Below are 16336 nucleotides of genomic sequence, written 5' to 3' on the forward strand. Positions count from 1 at the left end.
GTAGCAGTAGCATTAGTTGTGGTAGTGGTGAGGTGTAGTAGCCCTATTAATGGTAGTAGTAGTGGTAGTAGTAGTGGCATTAGTTGTGGTGGTGGTGAGGTGTAGTAGCCTTACTAACGGTAGTAGTCCTGGTAGTAGTAGTAGCATTAGTTGTGGTAGTGGTGAGGTGTAGTAGCCCTACTAATGGTAGTAGTAGTGGTAGTAGTAGTGGCATTAGTTGTGGTGGTGGTGAGGTGTAGTAGCCCTACTAATGGTAGTAGTAGTGGTAGTAGTAGTAGCATTAGTTGTGGTGGTGGTGGTGAGGTGTAGTAGCCCTACTAATGGTAGTAGTAGTGGTAGTAGAAGTAGCATTAGTTGTGGTGGTGGTGAAGTGTAGTAGCCCTACCAACGGTAGTAGTAGTAGTAGTAGTAGCATTAGTTGTGGTGGTGGTGGTGAGGTGTAGTAGCCCTACTAACGGTAGTAGTAGTGGTAGTAGTAGTAGCATTAGTTGTGGTGGTGGCGAAGTGTAGTAGCCCTACTAATGGTAGTAGTAGTAGTAGTAGTAGCATTAGTTGTGGTGGTGGTGGTGAGGTGTAGTAGCCCTACTAATGGTAGTAATAGTTGTAGTAGAAGTAGCATTAGTTGTGGTGGTGGTGAGGTGTAGTAGCCGTACAAGTGGTAGTAGTAGTTGTAGTAGAAGTAGCTTTAGTTGTGGTTGGTAAGTGTAGTAGCCCTACTAATGGTAGTAGTAGTTGTAGTAGTAGTAGCATTAGTTGTGGTGGTGGTGAGGTGTAGTAGCCCTACTAATGGTAGTAGTAGTTGTAGTAGAAGTAGCATTAGTTGTGGTGGTGGTGAAGTGTAGTAGCCCTACTAACGGTAGTGGTAGTGGTAGTAGTAGTAGCATTAGTTGTGGTGGTGGTGAGGTGTAGTAGCCCTACTAATGGTAGTAGTAGTTGTAGTAGAAGTAGCATTAGTTGTGGTGGTGGTGAAGTGTAGTAGCCCTACTAACGGTAGTGGTAGTAGTAGTAGTAGTAGCATTAGTTGTGGTGGTGGTGAAGTGTAGTAGGCCTACTAATGGTAGTAGTAGTTGTAGTTGTAGTGGCATTAGTTGTGGTGGTGGTGAGGTGTAGTAGCCTTACTAACGGTAGTAGTCGTGGTAGTAGTAGTAGCATTAGTTGTGGTAGTGGTGAGGTGTAGTAGCCCTACTAATGGTAGTAGTAGTGGTAGTAGTAGTGGCATTAGTTGTGGTGGTGGTGAGGTGTAGTAGCCCTACTAATGGTAGTAGTAGTGGTAGTAGTAGTAGCATTAGTTGTGGTGGTGGTGGTGAGGTGTAGTAGCCCTACTAATGGTAGTAGTAGTGGTAGTAGTAGTAGCATTAGTTGTGGTGGTGGTGAAGTGTAGTAGCCCTACCAACGGTAGTAGTAGTAGTAGCATTAGTTGTGGTGGTGGTGGTGAGGTGTAGTAGCCCTACTAATGGTAGTAATAGTTGTAGTAGAAGTAGCATTAGTTGTGGTGGTGGTGAGGTGTAGTAGCCGTACAAGTGGTAGTAGTAGTTGTAGTAGAAGTAGCTTTAGTTGTGGTGGTGAAGTGTAGTAGCCCTACTAATGGTAGTAGTAGTTGTAGTAGTAGTAGCATTAGTTGTGGTGGTGGTGAGGTGTAGTAGCCCTACTAATGGTAGTAGTAGTTGTAGTAGAAGTAGCATTAGTTGTGGTGGTGGTGAGGTGTAGTAGCCCTACAAACGGTAGTGGTAGTGGTAGTGGTAGTAGTAGTAGCATTAGTTGTGGTGGTGGTGAGATGTAGTCGTCAGGTCAATTTTATTTCTATAGCACCAAACTCCAACCAAAGTTCTGTCCTGACTCTGTCCAAGTAGAGCAGGTCCAGCACCTCCCTCCTTCAATGAACCTCCACCCAACAATTCTCCATCAGCAGCACATCCTGCAACAGCAACCACCAGAACCTTCCTTTACCAGCAGGAAGGTGGAGCAGATCCAGGATCAGTGGGGACGGAGAGAGAGCAGGAGAGCAGGACAGAGACAAAGACAGAGAATGGAGGAAGACAGAGAGACAGAAGGAGAGAGAGGGACAGAGATAAAGAGGGAGAGAAAGGAGGAGAGACTGATGGACAGAGACAAAGACAGAGAATGGAGGAAGACAGAGAGACAGAAGGAAAGAGAGGGACAGAGAGAAAGAGAGAGAGAAAGGAGGAGAGACTGATGGACAGACGGGGACGTGAGCAGGTGGAGCTACGGGTGGCAGCTGGAGCCTCTTCAGGTCTGGAGCCTCCTCCAGCAGCACCAGGATCTGGGATGAGGGGAGAAGAAGAGGAGTTAGTAACACGTATGAGGACAGGAGGAGGAGAGAGAAGCCCAGTGCATCATGGGAGATCCCAGCAGTCTGAGCCTATAGCAGCAGATCTAAGGGCCACCCTAAGCAGTCCTGACTATAAGCCTGATCAACAAGGAGGTCTTAAGTCTGCTCTTTAACCTAGAGAGGGGGTCTGGGTCCTGGACTGAAACTGGGAGACGGTTCCACAGGAGGGGAGCCTGATAGCTGAAGGCTCTGGCTCCATTCTACTGTTAGAACTCTAGGAATCAGCAGGAACCCTGCATCCTGGGAGTGAAGGGTTCTAGCTGGATCATAGAGGACTAGGAGCTCTGTCAGGGATGAAGGAGCCTGACTGTTGAGGACTTTGATGGTGCAAGAAGAATTTTAAATTCTGTTCTGAATCTGACAGGGAGCCATGCAGAGAAGCAGTCCAGGAGAGACCTGGTCTCTGCTACCAGTTCTAGTCAACACGTGGCAGCAGCGTTCTGGACCAGCTGGAGAGTCTTTAGGGACTTATTAGTCCAGCCTGGTAGGAGGGAGGTGCAGTAATCCAGCCTGGAAGTGACAAAAGCAGGGACTAGTTTTTCTGCATCTTCTTGAGCCAGGATGTGTCTGATCTTAGCGATGTTACGTAGATGGAAGAAGGCGTCCTGGAGATTTGTTGAATGTGGGAGTTAAAGGGTCCTGGTCAAAGAGAACTCCTAGGTTCCTATGGTGGTGCTGGGGGCCAGGGTGGTGCCATCCAGGGTACCTGTCTCATCAGATCAGGTGGTCCTCAGGTGTTTGGGCCCAGCACAAGAACTTCAGTTGATCAGTTTAATAAAGGAAATGATGGTCCTCCATGTTTCCTGTCCTTCAGACAGGCCTCCAGTTCAGTCAGCTGGTTTGTTCCATGTGGATCATTGATGAGTTCAGCTGAGTGTCGTCTGCATAGCAGTGAACACTAATGGAGTGTTTCCTGATCATGTGACCTAGAGGAAGCAGGTACAGGGTGAAGAGGACTGGTCCGAGCACAGACCCTTGTGGAACACTATAACTGACTGTAGTGGTCTCAGAGGAACCATCATTAACTGGTACCAACTGAGATGACCTAGTAAATATGACCTGAACCAGTTTAGTGTGGTTCCTTTAATACCAGTGACAGGTTCCAGTCTCTGTAGAAGGATATGGTGGTCAATGGTATCAAAGCTTTACTGAGATCTAATCAGACCAGCACAGAGACCAGTTCCTCATCTGGTACCAGTAGGAGGTCACTGGTACCTTTGACTAGTTCTGTTTCTGTGCTAGGATGAACCTGGAACCTGACTGAATCCTCCAATCAGCTGTTGCTGTGGAGAAGTCCCAGAGCTGTTTAGCAGCTGCTTTCTCCAGAACCTTGGAGAGAAAAGGAAGATGTGATGTTGGTCTGTAGTTGGTAGAACTTCTGGATCCAGGCTTGTTTTTGAGGAGGGTTTAATTCCTGCTTCTTTAAAGGACTGAGGGACGGAACCAGATACCAGCGCCACATTGATCATATCTAAGAGGGAGGGGCTAACGAGGGGAGAGAGTCTTGGAGCAGCTTAGTTGGGATGGGGTCTAGGAGACAGCTGGAGGTTTAGAGGAGGACATTATTGAACTGAGCTCATGAAGGCTGATGGGAGAAAAACTATCCAAGTGTGTGTCTGGTCCTCCAGCTGCCTCTAAGGTTCTGGGTTCTAGGAGCCATGTTGTCAGCTGATGGCAGGAGAAGAAGTTTCTCTCTAATCAGGAGAATTTTGTCATTAAAGAAGTCCATGAACTCTTCGCTGCCCAGGGAAACAGGACTACTTGGTTCAGTAGAGCTGTGGCTCTCTGTCAGTCTGGCTCCAGGACTGAAGAGGAACCTGGGTCGTTCTTGTGTTCCTCTATTCGTGCTGAGTAGTCGGCTGCTCTGGTTCTACCAAGGGCTTTCTTCTAGGTTCTAAGGCCATCTTGCCAGACTCCATGTGACTCCTCCAGTTTGGAGCAGCTCCATCTTCTCTCCAGTTTCTGGTTTCTTGTTGAAGCTGTCAGGTTCCAGAACCGTACCAAGGTGCTTGTTTCCTTGGATTCATAGTTTTCTGTTTTAGTGGGCCAGCAGAGTCCAGAGTTGTTGCTAAGGTGCTGCTGCTCTATGGATAAAATGATCAGTTTGGGAGGGACTAAGGTGGACAACAGCGCCCTCTGTTACAGTGGGACATGACACTGAATTTAGCACCAATGGAACCACTTCCTTAAATCCAGGTGTGGCCTGATCAGACAAACATCTGGAAACTACAGTTTTCCTGAGTGGAGTGTAGTTGATCAGTCCAAATTCCAAAGTGATTGATTGGTGGTCTGATAAAAGCGTTCTGTGGAAACACAACCAGATGTTCAGCTTCAGTTCCACATGTTAGGAGGAGGTGGAGGTGTGGTTGTGACAGTGAGGGGGTTCAAGGACAGACTGATGGACACCAGTTGAGTCTAGGAGAGAGAGAAATGCAGGACCAGACTGTGGTTATCAACATCCTCATGAATACTGAAGTCTCCTCCAATCATGACTTGATCTGATTTAGAACTAAACTGATAGAAACTCTGAGGATTCAGATCAGAATCCAGAGTCAGGACCAGGAGGACGGTCCTCAATCATCAATCAGAGTGGCTGTAGCCCTACTAACGGTAGTAGTAGTAGTACTAGTGGTAGTTGTAGAGGGGAGCAACAGCGCCTCCTGCTGGTAGGTCAACAGTCCCGGGTTCTTCTGTACAGTGTGTCCGGGCCTTCGAACTAAAAAATAAATGAATGAAAAGCAAAAGGAAACACCAACAAAAGTGTGAATGTTGCTGTGTTCGACGCGGTTCCGCCGGATGCTGACGCTGTCTTGTGTTTGCAGCCCGCGGCGGATGTGCACTCAACTCGTCAAGACGCCACACGCATCCCGGGGTCAAAGGGCATGAAGCCGAGCAGCAGGGTTCTGTCGGGGGTTTCCACGGTGACGAGGTTGGAGTCCCGGGCCGAGAGCCAGCTGATGAAGATCGAGCTGAGGACGTCGACCCCATCAGCTGAAGGTCACAGCTGAGCCCTGAAGGCGTCGCCGTAGCAGCGACTCTGTTTGAGACGAACCCTTTGATTTCCTTTTGAATCATTTTAAGGAAAGGTTTGATGTAGTTTGAGGTGTGACTGATTGAATGTCCACTGAGTGTCGTCAACTTTTTTAAGATAAGATAAACCTTTAATCGTCCCACTGGGGAAATTTAACATCGTTACAGCAGCACGAACAAAAGAGAATTTAACAAATTGTATGTGAAGATAAATATGAAGGGTGTGCAAATGTAAAAAACAACAACAATAGAACTGGCGTGAAATAAACAACAAACACCGAAGGCCTCTTTCATTCTTAGTAGACGTGCTAACGCACGTTTCTTTATGATGTAATTTATTTTATATTCATGATGTCGTTCTTAACACATCGTGTTCTTCAGCCCCGGGCGAAGACGGTGTGAGTAGAGATTTAACGATTTCCGATATTCTGTAGGGAGCGTGAAGGCCGCAGTCGTTCTCACGTGACGTCACCGCACCGCACCGCACCAGTGTCTCAACTTCAAGGCAGCGAGGCTAGCTAGCCAGCTTTCTTAGCGTAAGTGCTGAACTACGGTGATTAAAATGGTTTCCGTCACCAAACGCACAAAACAAGAAATGACGTTGCCGGTTCCGTTAGCCGGGCAGTGACAGCTAGGAGCTAACAGTACTAGCTTGCAAGCAACGGTCATGATGACGTCTAGTTACAACGCCAAAGACGAGGACGGACACATCTCGGTGTCCGGGTCTGGAGCAGGCGGTGTCCGGAGCAAGAAGCCAGAGAACACCGCCTTTAAGCAGCAGAGACTCCCGGCATGGCAGCCCATCTTTACCGCGGGCACGGTCCTGCCGGCCTTCTTCATCATAGGGCTAATCTTCATCCCAATCGGCATCGGCCTGTACGTCACCTCCAACAACATCAAGGAGTTTGAGGTAACGACACCTACGGCCCGGTTTGCTGGAGGTGTAACGTCACTCACCGTGTAACCTTAGTCACTTGTCACCTCAACGATCACGTGATAGCTGAGAACAGTCTGTGGTCTCTCCAAACTTCTTCCTCCCAACATCGCTGATGTCGACTGATTAACGAGGTCGTCTGCCTGGATTATTGATCCAGGCAGACTCGTCTCTCCCACACGACAATGTGCTGCAGCCAGAGGCTTGTCGAAGGTTTTGTCATGGGACTGCTGCTGCGTCCGAATCGCCAAGCAGGTCTGATCGTAGGTCTCAGAGCAGGTCGTAGGCTGTCCCAAACCCCAACTGGCGCGAGTAGCGACCTACATTCCAGCCTAAACACGCCCACATGTAGGTCGGTTCAGGTGCATCTTACGGAGCAACCAATCATCAAGGACACTCACCATCCCAACTATAGACTGCTGGAGTGGCTGCCCTCAGGCAAGAGGCTTCGCTCCATCAGAGCCAGGACGGAGAGGCTGAAAAGGAGCTTCTTCCCCCAAGCCACTCGGATCCTGAACTCTTCATTCCACACCCCCTTAACTGACTGCACAACCCCCTCTGACTGTGCAGCTTCGTACAATTTCACTGGTCACCTTACCTGTTTACATATGTTTACATAGCCTCTGTTAACTGTTTACTTGCACATAGGAGTCTTTTTATTGGAGTATTTATTTATATAATTCTATTTTTATTTTTCTCTTCACCATATAGCATTTTCTTAAACTTTATTTTTTTTCTTACATACTAGTGTTATATTTATATTCAGTTTCGCGAGCACAGAAGTCACTTTTCATTTCACTGCCACTGTACCTGTACATTTAGGCATGTGACAAATAAAACTGGAATCTTGAATCTTGAATCTGGCCCACAATGCACCGCGGACTTCTTCTTCGTCCCCTAAAAACTTGTGGACCCGCAAGCCAAGTTTGGGCCACCAACAGTCTCCCATTCTGATGAACACCAACATTTATAGTCGTTGTTAATGACTAAAGGTGTGTTAATGTGCTTAATAATAGAGAATGAGTGAAAGGTGCTCAGAGTGGAGTGCAGTACCACAGCCAGGCCAGCAGGTGGGGCTTTCGTTGGTGCTGTCTACCTGATTGTGGTATCTGTGCTCTGCCAGCAGAGGTCGTGCTTCACCACCAATCTTCTAGGGTGTCTGAATGGTGCCGCCATGTTTAGGTTGTAGGGGTAGGACGTAGCAGGAGGACGTAGCAGGAGGACGTAGGGGTAGGACGTAGCAGGAGGACGTAGGTTGGTACTTGGCAATTCGGACACAGCCTGTGTCTGTTCCTACAGGTTGACTACACAGGGGTGGATATGTCAAGTCCCTGCTTCAACTGCTTCCAGAACCTGAGCTGGAACAGCACTCGGCCCTGCACCTGCTCTGTACCGTTCTATTTGGACCAGTCGTATGAGGTACTGAGAACACGGTTGCTAAGATCCACCCATTCATCCTCATTTGACCTTTATTATGTTGCTCTGTTTCTGTCAATCTCCAGAGTAACGTCTTCATGTATTACGGCCTCTCCAACTTTTACCAGAATCACCGGCGTTACGTCAAGTCAAGAGACGACAACCAGCTGAATGGAGACATGAAGTCCCTCTGGGTACGAGACCACTGGATGGTGTAGAACACAGGTGTCAAACTGGTCCAGTCCAGCGCTGTGTGGCTGCAGGTTCTCATTCCAACCAAGGAAAAGCAACACCTGATTCTACTTAAATCCATCAAGCTGTGTCCTCACAGCTCATTTGTTGGATCAGGTGTTGCTTTTGCTTGGTTGGAATGAGAACCTGCAGCCACACGGCGCTGGACTGGACCAGTTTGACCCCCCTGGTGTAGAAGATGAGTCACCAACTTCAGATTCACCAAAATATGATGGTAGCAGTCTCTCCTTCAGCAGCTTCACATGGCGAACAAAGGTGGCAGCAGGTCATTTCTGCTTAACTCATCAGTCATGTGATGATGCGTTCAAACCTGGCCTGTGCCAAATAGCGATTAGGTGAATAATCAGCGATTGAAAGGATGAATAACAACTTTCCCAAAGACGAGGCAGCAGTTTGTCAGGTGAATTACATAAAAAGTGTGACTGTGCTCTATGTGGCCTCTCACTGATGTGCCATTGTGTAGCTCCTCCCACCCTCTTGTGTGATTGGATCATTTATTCAGCCAAAGCAGAATTGATTGCTTACTTGTAGTTCAAAATGTTAGTTGCTGCACAGAAGAATTTGTCCCAGGGATCAATGAAGTCGTTCTGATTCTGATGGCAGGGTTGTATCTCTCTGCTCGTCAGCGTCTGTGCTCCAACCAAGATCCTCTCCCGTCTTAATTCCCCCCCAAAATTTTCTGACTCTGAGTCTTAGTCTGGGTTTTTCTGTGGTTCCAGCAGTGAGACGTCTTCTCGCTTGTTCAGTTGGCTTCTCTTCCACAGAACCCCTGACAGATTGTCCATTGTGATCATGGCAGAATCAGTGGATCGTGAAACCGCCCAGGTGATGATGGCACGACTTGTGATCGCGCTTTGATTTCAGATTGTTTTACAGTGAGATTCAGCAGGTGGTCGTCGGATCAGACCTTCATGGATGTATGTGATGTTAGGTCTTTGTATGACTTAGTAGGTCTCCAGTAAATGAAGATCAGCCCAGTGAGGTTCCCTGAGGGACTCAGTGCATGATGGCAAGGAGTTCTGTGATCACGAGTAAAAACCAAGCCAGGAGAGGCGTCCCTGTGCCGAAGCACTAATTTCATGAGAACTTTAATCTTCTGTCTCTTTCTCGTCTTCCTTCCAGAAACCTAGTAAGGAGTGTGAGCCGTACGCGTACCATAACAACAAGCCGGTGGCTCCATGTGGCGCCATCGCCAACAGCATGTTCAATGGTGAGTCACTGACCTTGATGGTACTTCATCGGGTTATTGATCAGTGTCTCCTGTGTAAAGATTCAGTGGTTGACGGTCCAGGGTTCACCTGTTCCCGGCAGACACGCTGGAGCTCTTCTTCAATGACCCAAACGGCACAAAGATCCAGGTTCCTCTGGCGCCGATGGGCATTGCTTGGTGGATTGACAAGCATGTGAAGTTCAGGAACCCTGGAGGCAACAACCCAAACCTCACGGCGGTCTTCCAAGGTACTGGCAGAATTTTATCCTGACCCGCTCTTCCCATGAAAATGGAACTGGCCTAAACTTTGCAGTGGAAGGAAGAAGGAATGGTGATGACCAGTTGCTGATCGATCATCCATTTTCCCATTAATTATTGAGGACGTTTCAAGATCGAAATCCCAAGTAGGACCTGTTAGAGCCTGAATGTAGACAGGAAGGCATTTCTGATGGATCTTTCAGTCTCTGACAGGTGATTTTCAGTGGTTTCCTGTTTGCCTCACTGAGGTTGAGATGTTAGACCCTGAACCAGAAACGGCTCCAGCAGCTCATCTTCTGAGTTTAAAGAGTCGTGTGTTTTTGGTGCTTTGTCACTGATGTTTTCCTATGCAAACAATCAACACTCTGTTCCACCGCTCCTCTGCTCTCTTTGCAGCCTTTGGCTCAGGCGCTCCGTCTCACTGAGAACTGTTTGGTGTGAATTCATTTCAAGAGTTTGGTTCCAGAGCTGCTCTGCTTCTGCAGTGTCATGAGAGAACTTGACTTATAGCGTGGGTCTTCTGAGGGTTTTATCAGTGTCAGTACTCTTACCCTGTCTCTGCTGTATCGATTGGACAACTTATATGACTTCTTGTGTGACGCTGGTCATTCACACTTCCTTGACAAACTAATTATTAGCGACGGGCAGCATTTTCAAAACTTTTTCAAATAACTATGTGAGTACTCCTGACTTGTCTTGCTGTCTTTGGTTTTGTCAGTGCTGCAGTGCAGGTCGAAGTTTGTGGCACATTTAGTAGCAGTTATGGGGTTTTCTGACTGAGGGTGTGATAGAATTGACTCTTTGGAGTCCTGTTTGCAGGGGCAGACGACAGCAGCCGTTGAAGGGAAAACAGGAGAGTTTTAGGGTGGAAGGGGCAAGATGGCTGCACCCACCTACTGTTTGTTTTCAAGAAAGTTAATGTGCACCATCCACTGACAACTAGACACCTGCCAATTCTGGAAATGGAGGAGATCCTGAAGAAGTGCCACCAGAGAATGTACCTGCTGAGGAAACTGAACTCCTTCTCTGTCAGCAACAAGATCCTTCTGACCTGCTCCAACACATTTATTGAATCAGTCTTATGGTTCTTTGTGGTCTGCTGGTTCCACTCATCAACCTGCAGGACAAGAACCGCCTACATAGCATCGTCAAGGTGTGTTCCAAGATTACTGTACTTCCCATTCGCTCCCTGACAGCTGTGTGTGAGCAGCTGGTCCGCGGCATGACTGCCCAGATCCTGAAGGACCCCTCCCACTCTCTCTCCCTGGCATTCCAGAGGCTGCCATCCGGTCCCAGGCTCCGGTGTTGGCCTGCAGGACCCAGAGGAGATCCCCCATTGTCCCTCAGGCTGTCCTCCTCCTGAACTCTGACCTCCCTGGTACATTGACCCCTGGTACCACCCACAAGACCGCCACTGGCCACTTGTCCTACACTGAGTGTACGCCTGTACTTCCTGTATGTGCTTCCAACTGTATTTATACTCTATTCATGCTACGATTCACCCTGTACAGACCACAAAGCATGTAAAAATACTTCAGTGCAATAATGTAAATATACTACTTATCTATTGTGCACTTCTATCGTGCACTTTACGAGGAAGCCGCTGCTAACTCTGGGACGTGTAGACCGTTCCACTGTACTTCCTGACCTAACATATGTTGTTGTGTAACCAGCTGGACCGCCCTCTGCTCCCAGAAGTGCCCCCCATGGGGACAAATGAAGTTGTCTGATCTGAATCAGTTCTTTCAATTGTAGGCACCACCAAGCCGGTGAACTGGCACCAGCCTGTGTACGAGCTGGATGCTGACTCAGAGAACAACGGCTTTATCAATGAAGATTTTATCGTTTGGATGCGGACCGCTGCCCTGCCAACCTTCCGCAAGCTCTACCGCGTCATCCATAGGAAGAACAGCAAGGTGCCGACGCTGCCGCAAGGGAACTACACACTGGATGTGGTCTACAGTATCCTTTGTGTCAGAGCCTGAGAGCTGATGGTAATGTTGATACAGAATACAAGGATTCCTCTAAACCAGACCCACGCTGGAGCAGCCAAACCAGAATCTGAGATAACAGTGAAACGGATGTGTTGGAACTAAGTTGCGGTGGTCTGGTGTACATGGATCTGTTCTGGTGGGGGGGGCAGCTGTCTGCCTCAACAAACTGAGTCATGTCACATCAGTCGAAGAGTACACTGTTCATAAAGTTCCATTTATTTTATTTTTATTGTTTCTGCCATTTCGGGAAGGAACAAGATGGTTGCCAGCCGTCTGATGATTTGACTACAAGCAGGGCGTCATCAGCAGTCGCTGACATTTCCAAGGACCCTCATCTCTCTGACATCGCTGCTGTCTAACATTCTTGACTTAATTGACATTGTTAGTTCTTCTTCTTGGACAGTGCAGTTGATCATAAAGCAACACATCCGTCACATGATCAGTGTTATGCGCTCCTGTTCCAGGTGTGTTGGTGTTGACGTCTGCGTCTGAACTGTATTTGACATCCTGAGCTCTCTGAACCAGATTATCCCATCCGCAGCTTTGAGGGCAGGAAGCGGATGATCCTCAGCACCATTTCCTGGATGGGAGGAAAGAACCCCTTCTTGGGCATTGCCTACATCTCTGTGGGTTGTGTCTGCTTCTTCTTCGGTGTCATCTTGCTCATCATTCACCATAAATATGGCAACCGCAACAATCGTGCTGACATCTCCAACTGAAACACAGTCCCGCTGCTCGTCCCGCTGTCCTGCTGCCTTCCTGCGGTCCTGTCCTGCAACGGTCATGGTGAAGATTTGTCCAGCCACATGAGGCTCGGCACCAGTTTGCCTCCTAAGTGAAATGTGTCATGTGATCAATACCCTTGAGTCCAAAATACCGTTTTTGATCTTTAATTCGCTGTTTACTCTGTAAAAACTCAAACTAAAGTCTTCAGTATTCAGACGTAGCTTGGAGGGTTCCATTTCAGTTGTAGTTGGACAGAACTCAGACAAATAAATCCTGTTTTTCTTTTCAGTTGCCACTGACCAACCGAGCCAGTAACAGTAATAATCTCTACCAATCACCTTTGAGAGCAAGACCTTTCTGTCTGTGAGTCCGTGGCCTCAACAACTGCGCTGCTGTGTTGCTGGTGTCTCCAGGAAGTGGTGAGTCAGAAGTTGGAGGGTCCGGGGACTGAGGCGACCACAGAGGACATCAGCAGTCAGACGACAACCACTGAGATTAGCGAGATGATCAAAGTCAGTGAGGATTTGTGACATCACCCCTGGCTCCACCCCTCAAACATGCAGTACCTGATTAAAAGCAGTGAACATTGGCAATGTGTTAAAGCAGCTTTGCTTTGTTCGTTGAGTTCTGTTCATTGTGAACTGTGAGACCTCAAGCCTCCTGAAAACACGTGTACCTGTCGAGTTGCATGCTGGGATTCCAGTGGCTCGTCTTGTCCAAGTTGTCACGCAGCAAGAAGAGAGCCAGATCAGTGATGGGATTCATGACTTTTTGTAGTTTCTTTTTTAGAAACAGCGTCTTTATGTATTTGCTCATTGTTTGCATGTTTCAAAATGGATTCCAGAGAAAATGTTGGGATGTTGACATGTCACAGCATGATGGGTTGGAACATTGGACACGCCAACTTCCCAGCCTCTTGAAGCTGTTCAGGAACCCAGCAAATGTCTGTTAAACTGATGCATGCTGACACGATGGAGTCAAAATCCTTCTCTATCGTTGTTGTTACTTTAAAAACAATAAATTTGTTAAATAATGTTTGTTTCCTCCATGTCACTAAAGATGAAGAACAAGACAACAGCCTATAAATTAAAAGTTAAGTTGGAGATTAATCTTAAATGTTTAAACAATGTATAACCAGGTATGTAATCAGGGATGCAATCTCTACATGAATGTTACAGTAACATGTATTGTACATTTACTGAAGTAGGTTCCGAATTCTGTCAGACAGCTTTGTCTGTTTTGCTCTGATGACAATTGTGTCAACAGACTCGCTATCACCTTTGTACTTAAGCACAATATGAAGCAGATTATATTTTTGAATTTCAGAAATTATGCAGATGAAGAAAACTCAATGAAGTCTTTCTGGCTTTCTATATGAGATCAAATTTCAATGAAGCAAATGTACACTAAAACTTCGGAGATGTTTCTAATCGAATGTGTTCGTGTTTCCGGTGTCCGAGGAGCTTCAACGGGACGCTCGATCCAATCACCCCGAAGAGGGAATGAGGTGCATTTGCCTCATCAAACGTGGAGGATGGCGTCACTGACTGTCATGGGATGATTCCTGTTAAGGTCTGTAGGGGGTGGCAGAGCACCCATCGTCGCCCAGTCTGCCGTCATTTGCTGTGAAGAAGAAGAAGAAGAAGCGGAAGTTGTTCAGTGCCCTTGCAACGATGAACAGACACGTATTTGTGAGTAAATCTGGTGTTTCATCTGCCATTAGAGTCACTGTTTGTCTTTCGGTCACATCGCCGCTCATCAGTACGAAGCGGAATTGTTAGCGGGCAACATGTAGCCTTTCTTGCCAGCGAACCTCAGGGGTCACAGCCCGACGGAGCGAGGAGCTAGCCTGCTCCGCTTTAGCTAGCTCCACTTTCGCCAGGTCCTGTTTAGCTAGCTCCACTTTAACCAGGTCCTCTTTAGCTAGCTCCACTTTAGCCAGGTCCTCTTTAGCTAGCTCCACTTTAACCAGGTCCTCTTTAGCTAGCTCCACTTTAGCCAGGTCCTCTTTAGCTAGCTTCACTTTAGCCAGGTCCTCTTTAGCTAGCTCCTCTTTAACTAGCTCCACTTTCGCCAGGTCCTTTTTAGCTAGCTTCACTTTCGCCAGGTCCTTTTTAGCTAGCTCCACTTTCGCCAGGTCCTGTTTAGCTAGCTTCACTTTAACCAGGTCCTCTTTAGCTAGCTCCACTTTAGCCAGGTCCTCTTTAGCTACCTCCACTTTAAACAGCTCCACTTTAGCTAGCTTATCATGGTGACCGTGTTCTAGCCTCCACACAGTCTCGTTTGTCTCTTAACCGTGACCTTGATGTGTCTCCCTGCCCACGGTTACTCTCGCGGCGGATGATGACTTCAGGCGCTCCAACGGGTGGCGCGGCGGGCTCTCTCCTGCTCTGCCCGGCGTCAGCTGGAGAACCAGGTCCCCAAGAACCAGAAGCTGTTCCAGGTAACCTCATTGTCAGCTGACCGTCACCTGAAATATGAGTTCAGCGAGCTTCTCTTCAGGTCATTACGTATTTGATTGGGTCACGGGGTCAAGGTCTAGTCTGCCCGTGTTCTCGAGGAGTGTGTTTATCATCTTAGCATGTTCATGCTCACTCAAGGCCAGTGACATGTCATTTGATTTCACATTCCGGTGCAGGCAGGAAGTGTTATAAACCCATGCTGGCGCAACCAGCTCTCCTGTTGGTTCCACTTGGGTGTGTTTCCTCCAGCAGCGGTTCCACAGCGCTCACAGCTTCTCTGTGTCCTTCCTGTTTGTCACCTGCAGGAGGACAATGGCCTCCCGATTCATTTGAAAGGAGACACCATAGAAGGAAAGCTGTTCAATATCTCATCGCTCCTCACAGTCATGGGTGAGTATCTTCCACAGTGTTTGTTATAACCCTTTCACACTGAAACACGCGGGTCAAAGCGGGTTTTTGGACCCTCGTTTGCTCAGCATCAGGGCTCATTCGAGCTTCCAGCAGACGCAGGTCTGAGCTCCCGCTGTGAGGCCGCGTGCCTGTGTTTTTCTCTCTCGTACGTCATCGTGATGATGCCATCATTACACATGACAGTGCGCCGTGTCTCTAAATGTCGGTGAAGTTTCAATAAATCACCCCTCCCGTACGGTTCCAGAAATCTGCCACCGGATCTCCTCTTCACCGCGGATGGCGAGCAGCTCGTGGACTTCAGGATCTTGCCAGTGCGCTGCCACGATCAATAAAAAGATGTGAAGATGGCGATACAAGTTGTTCATGAACACAGTGGCGCCTGCTCAGTTCACATTAGGGTTCCTGGTTGGTGGGAGTTCCCCAGCAACCATGAACTCACCTGATATCATCCACATGGAACTGTTAGAGCAACAGGAGTGGAGTGGCGTCTGGTGACATCAACAGGAGACTGACCTTATGGCAGAGGCCAAAACTTTATTGAGACAAGAGTCAGCAGCTCTCACAGCCCAGTTTTTTTTATTTTTTTCCAGAGCTTCCACAATGACAGCCTAACAGGCAGCACAGTGACAAAATCAGAATGCGACAGGAAGGTCGCAGGAAAATATGAGACAGCGCGGGTCGCCTTTTTCACACTGCAGGCGAGCCGAGCAGAGCCGCTAAACTCCCGGGTCGCTTGGAGGGTCGGTGGACGCGGGTCGAAATGCCGACCCTTTCAGAGTGCCCAACACCCGCGTTGACCCACGTTTTTGGTGCCGTGTGAAAGGAGCTTTAGCTGCAGATGTTCCACGCCACCAGGCGTCCCCACTGCAGTCAACCTTGGATGTCAAGTACATGGACCTCAAACATCCTGCCAGGTCTGCTTCTCCTGTTGCCCTCGGAGACACTTGGTTCAAGTTTCTCACCGCCATGTTGCTCATGTCCTCTCATGAGTGTTGGGACTCATTCATATGTAGAACTGTTGATCTGCGGCCTCTTGATTTATCTGTGTGTATGGGTTTTAACCACATGCATATGTTTGTGTTTTGTAGGAGGTGGGTATGTGTTGTACCACGTGATGGTGGGTTTCCCTCAGAAGAAAGTCTAGCTCCGCCCCCTGTCCTCTTCAGTGTGCTTCATGTCCTCCAGGCAATCTGATATCGTCAAATCAAAGTGATTGTTTCTGCTTCATGGATCCATATTCATTACTTCTTCTGTAAGGACTTTATCAATAAAAAGCCTCTCATGACCTAAAGT

General features: G+C 48.0%; 3 protein-coding genes across 10 annotated transcripts in view; all 3 read left to right on the forward strand.

Moving 5' to 3' along the window:
• The window catches only part of LOC147243474 (filamin-A-interacting protein 1-like), a 29476-nt gene extending 23684 nt beyond the window's left edge, over window positions 1-5792 (forward strand). For all 4 annotated transcript variants that reach the window (XM_086189100.1, XM_086189101.1, XM_086189102.1 and 1 more), the window contains one exon: window positions 5173-5792. In XM_086189100.1, the coding sequence (XP_086045226.1) occupies window positions 5173-5358 (186 nt within the window). In that variant the 3' untranslated portion in view covers window positions 5359-5792. The remainder of the gene's footprint in view (window positions 1-5172) is intronic.
• An 82-nt stretch (window positions 5793-5874) lies between these two features.
• On the forward strand, window positions 5875-13204 carry LOC147243475 (cell cycle control protein 50A-like). Of its 5 annotated transcripts, none has more exons than XR_015110575.1 (8): window positions 5878-6290; window positions 7614-7733; window positions 7817-7924; window positions 9105-9192; window positions 9294-9440; window positions 11206-11412; window positions 11970-12230; window positions 12460-13204. XR_015110575.1 is itself a non-coding variant. In XM_086189112.1 (7 exons), the coding sequence occupies exons 1-7, from the start codon at window positions 6048-6050 to the stop codon at window positions 12161-12163; spliced, it is 1065 nt and encodes a 354-aa protein (XP_086045238.1). In that variant the 5' UTR covers window positions 5875-6047; the 3' UTR covers window positions 12164-13204. The 5 variants fall into 5 exon arrangements, 3 of the variants coding, with proteins under 3 accessions (XP_086045238.1, XP_086045239.1, XP_086045237.1); XR_015110576.1 differs by having other exon boundaries at window positions 12584-13204; XM_086189112.1 differs by having other exon boundaries at window positions 5875-6290; window positions 7859-7924; window positions 11970-13204.
• Window positions 13205-13710: 506 nt separating this feature from the next.
• On the forward strand, window positions 13711-16334 carry LOC147243476 (cytochrome c oxidase subunit 7A2, mitochondrial-like). Its single transcript, XM_086189115.1, has 4 exons — window positions 13711-13861; window positions 14524-14613; window positions 14938-15022; window positions 16132-16334. The coding sequence occupies exons 1-4, from the start codon at window positions 13844-13846 to the stop codon at window positions 16185-16187; spliced, it is 249 nt and encodes an 82-aa protein (XP_086045241.1). The 5' UTR covers window positions 13711-13843; the 3' UTR covers window positions 16188-16334.
• Window positions 16335-16336: the final 2 nt, after the last annotated feature.

This window comes from Aulostomus chinensis, chromosome 20 (assembly GCF_037954235.1).
Source record: "Aulostomus chinensis isolate RoL2024-O1b breed Wild chromosome 20, RoL_Achi_v1.0, whole genome shotgun sequence".
Classification (NCBI taxonomy): Eukaryota; Metazoa; Chordata; class Actinopteri; order Syngnathiformes; family Aulostomidae; genus Aulostomus; species Aulostomus chinensis.

Bases quoted from the DNA above. Each gene is read 5' to 3' on its own strand.
- LOC147243476 (XM_086189115.1), top strand. The intron at 14,614-14,937 runs GTAACCTCATTG...TGTCACCTGCAG, and splicing joins AGAACCAGAAGCTGTTCCAG to GAGGACAATGGCCTCCCGAT. The intron at 15,023-16,131 runs GTGAGTATCTTC...TGTGTTTTGTAG, and splicing joins ATCGCTCCTCACAGTCATGG to GAGGTGGGTATGTGTTGTAC.
- LOC147243475 (XM_086189111.1), top strand. From the start codon at position 6,048: ATGATGACGTCTAGTTACAACGCCAAAGACGAGGACGGACACATCTCG. The intron at 9,441-11,205 runs GTACTGGCAGAA...TTTCAATTGTAG, and splicing joins CCTCACGGCGGTCTTCCAAG to GCACCACCAAGCCGGTGAAC. The intron at 11,413-11,969 runs GTATCCTTTGTG...TCTCTGAACCAG, and splicing joins CACACTGGATGTGGTCTACA to ATTATCCCATCCGCAGCTTT.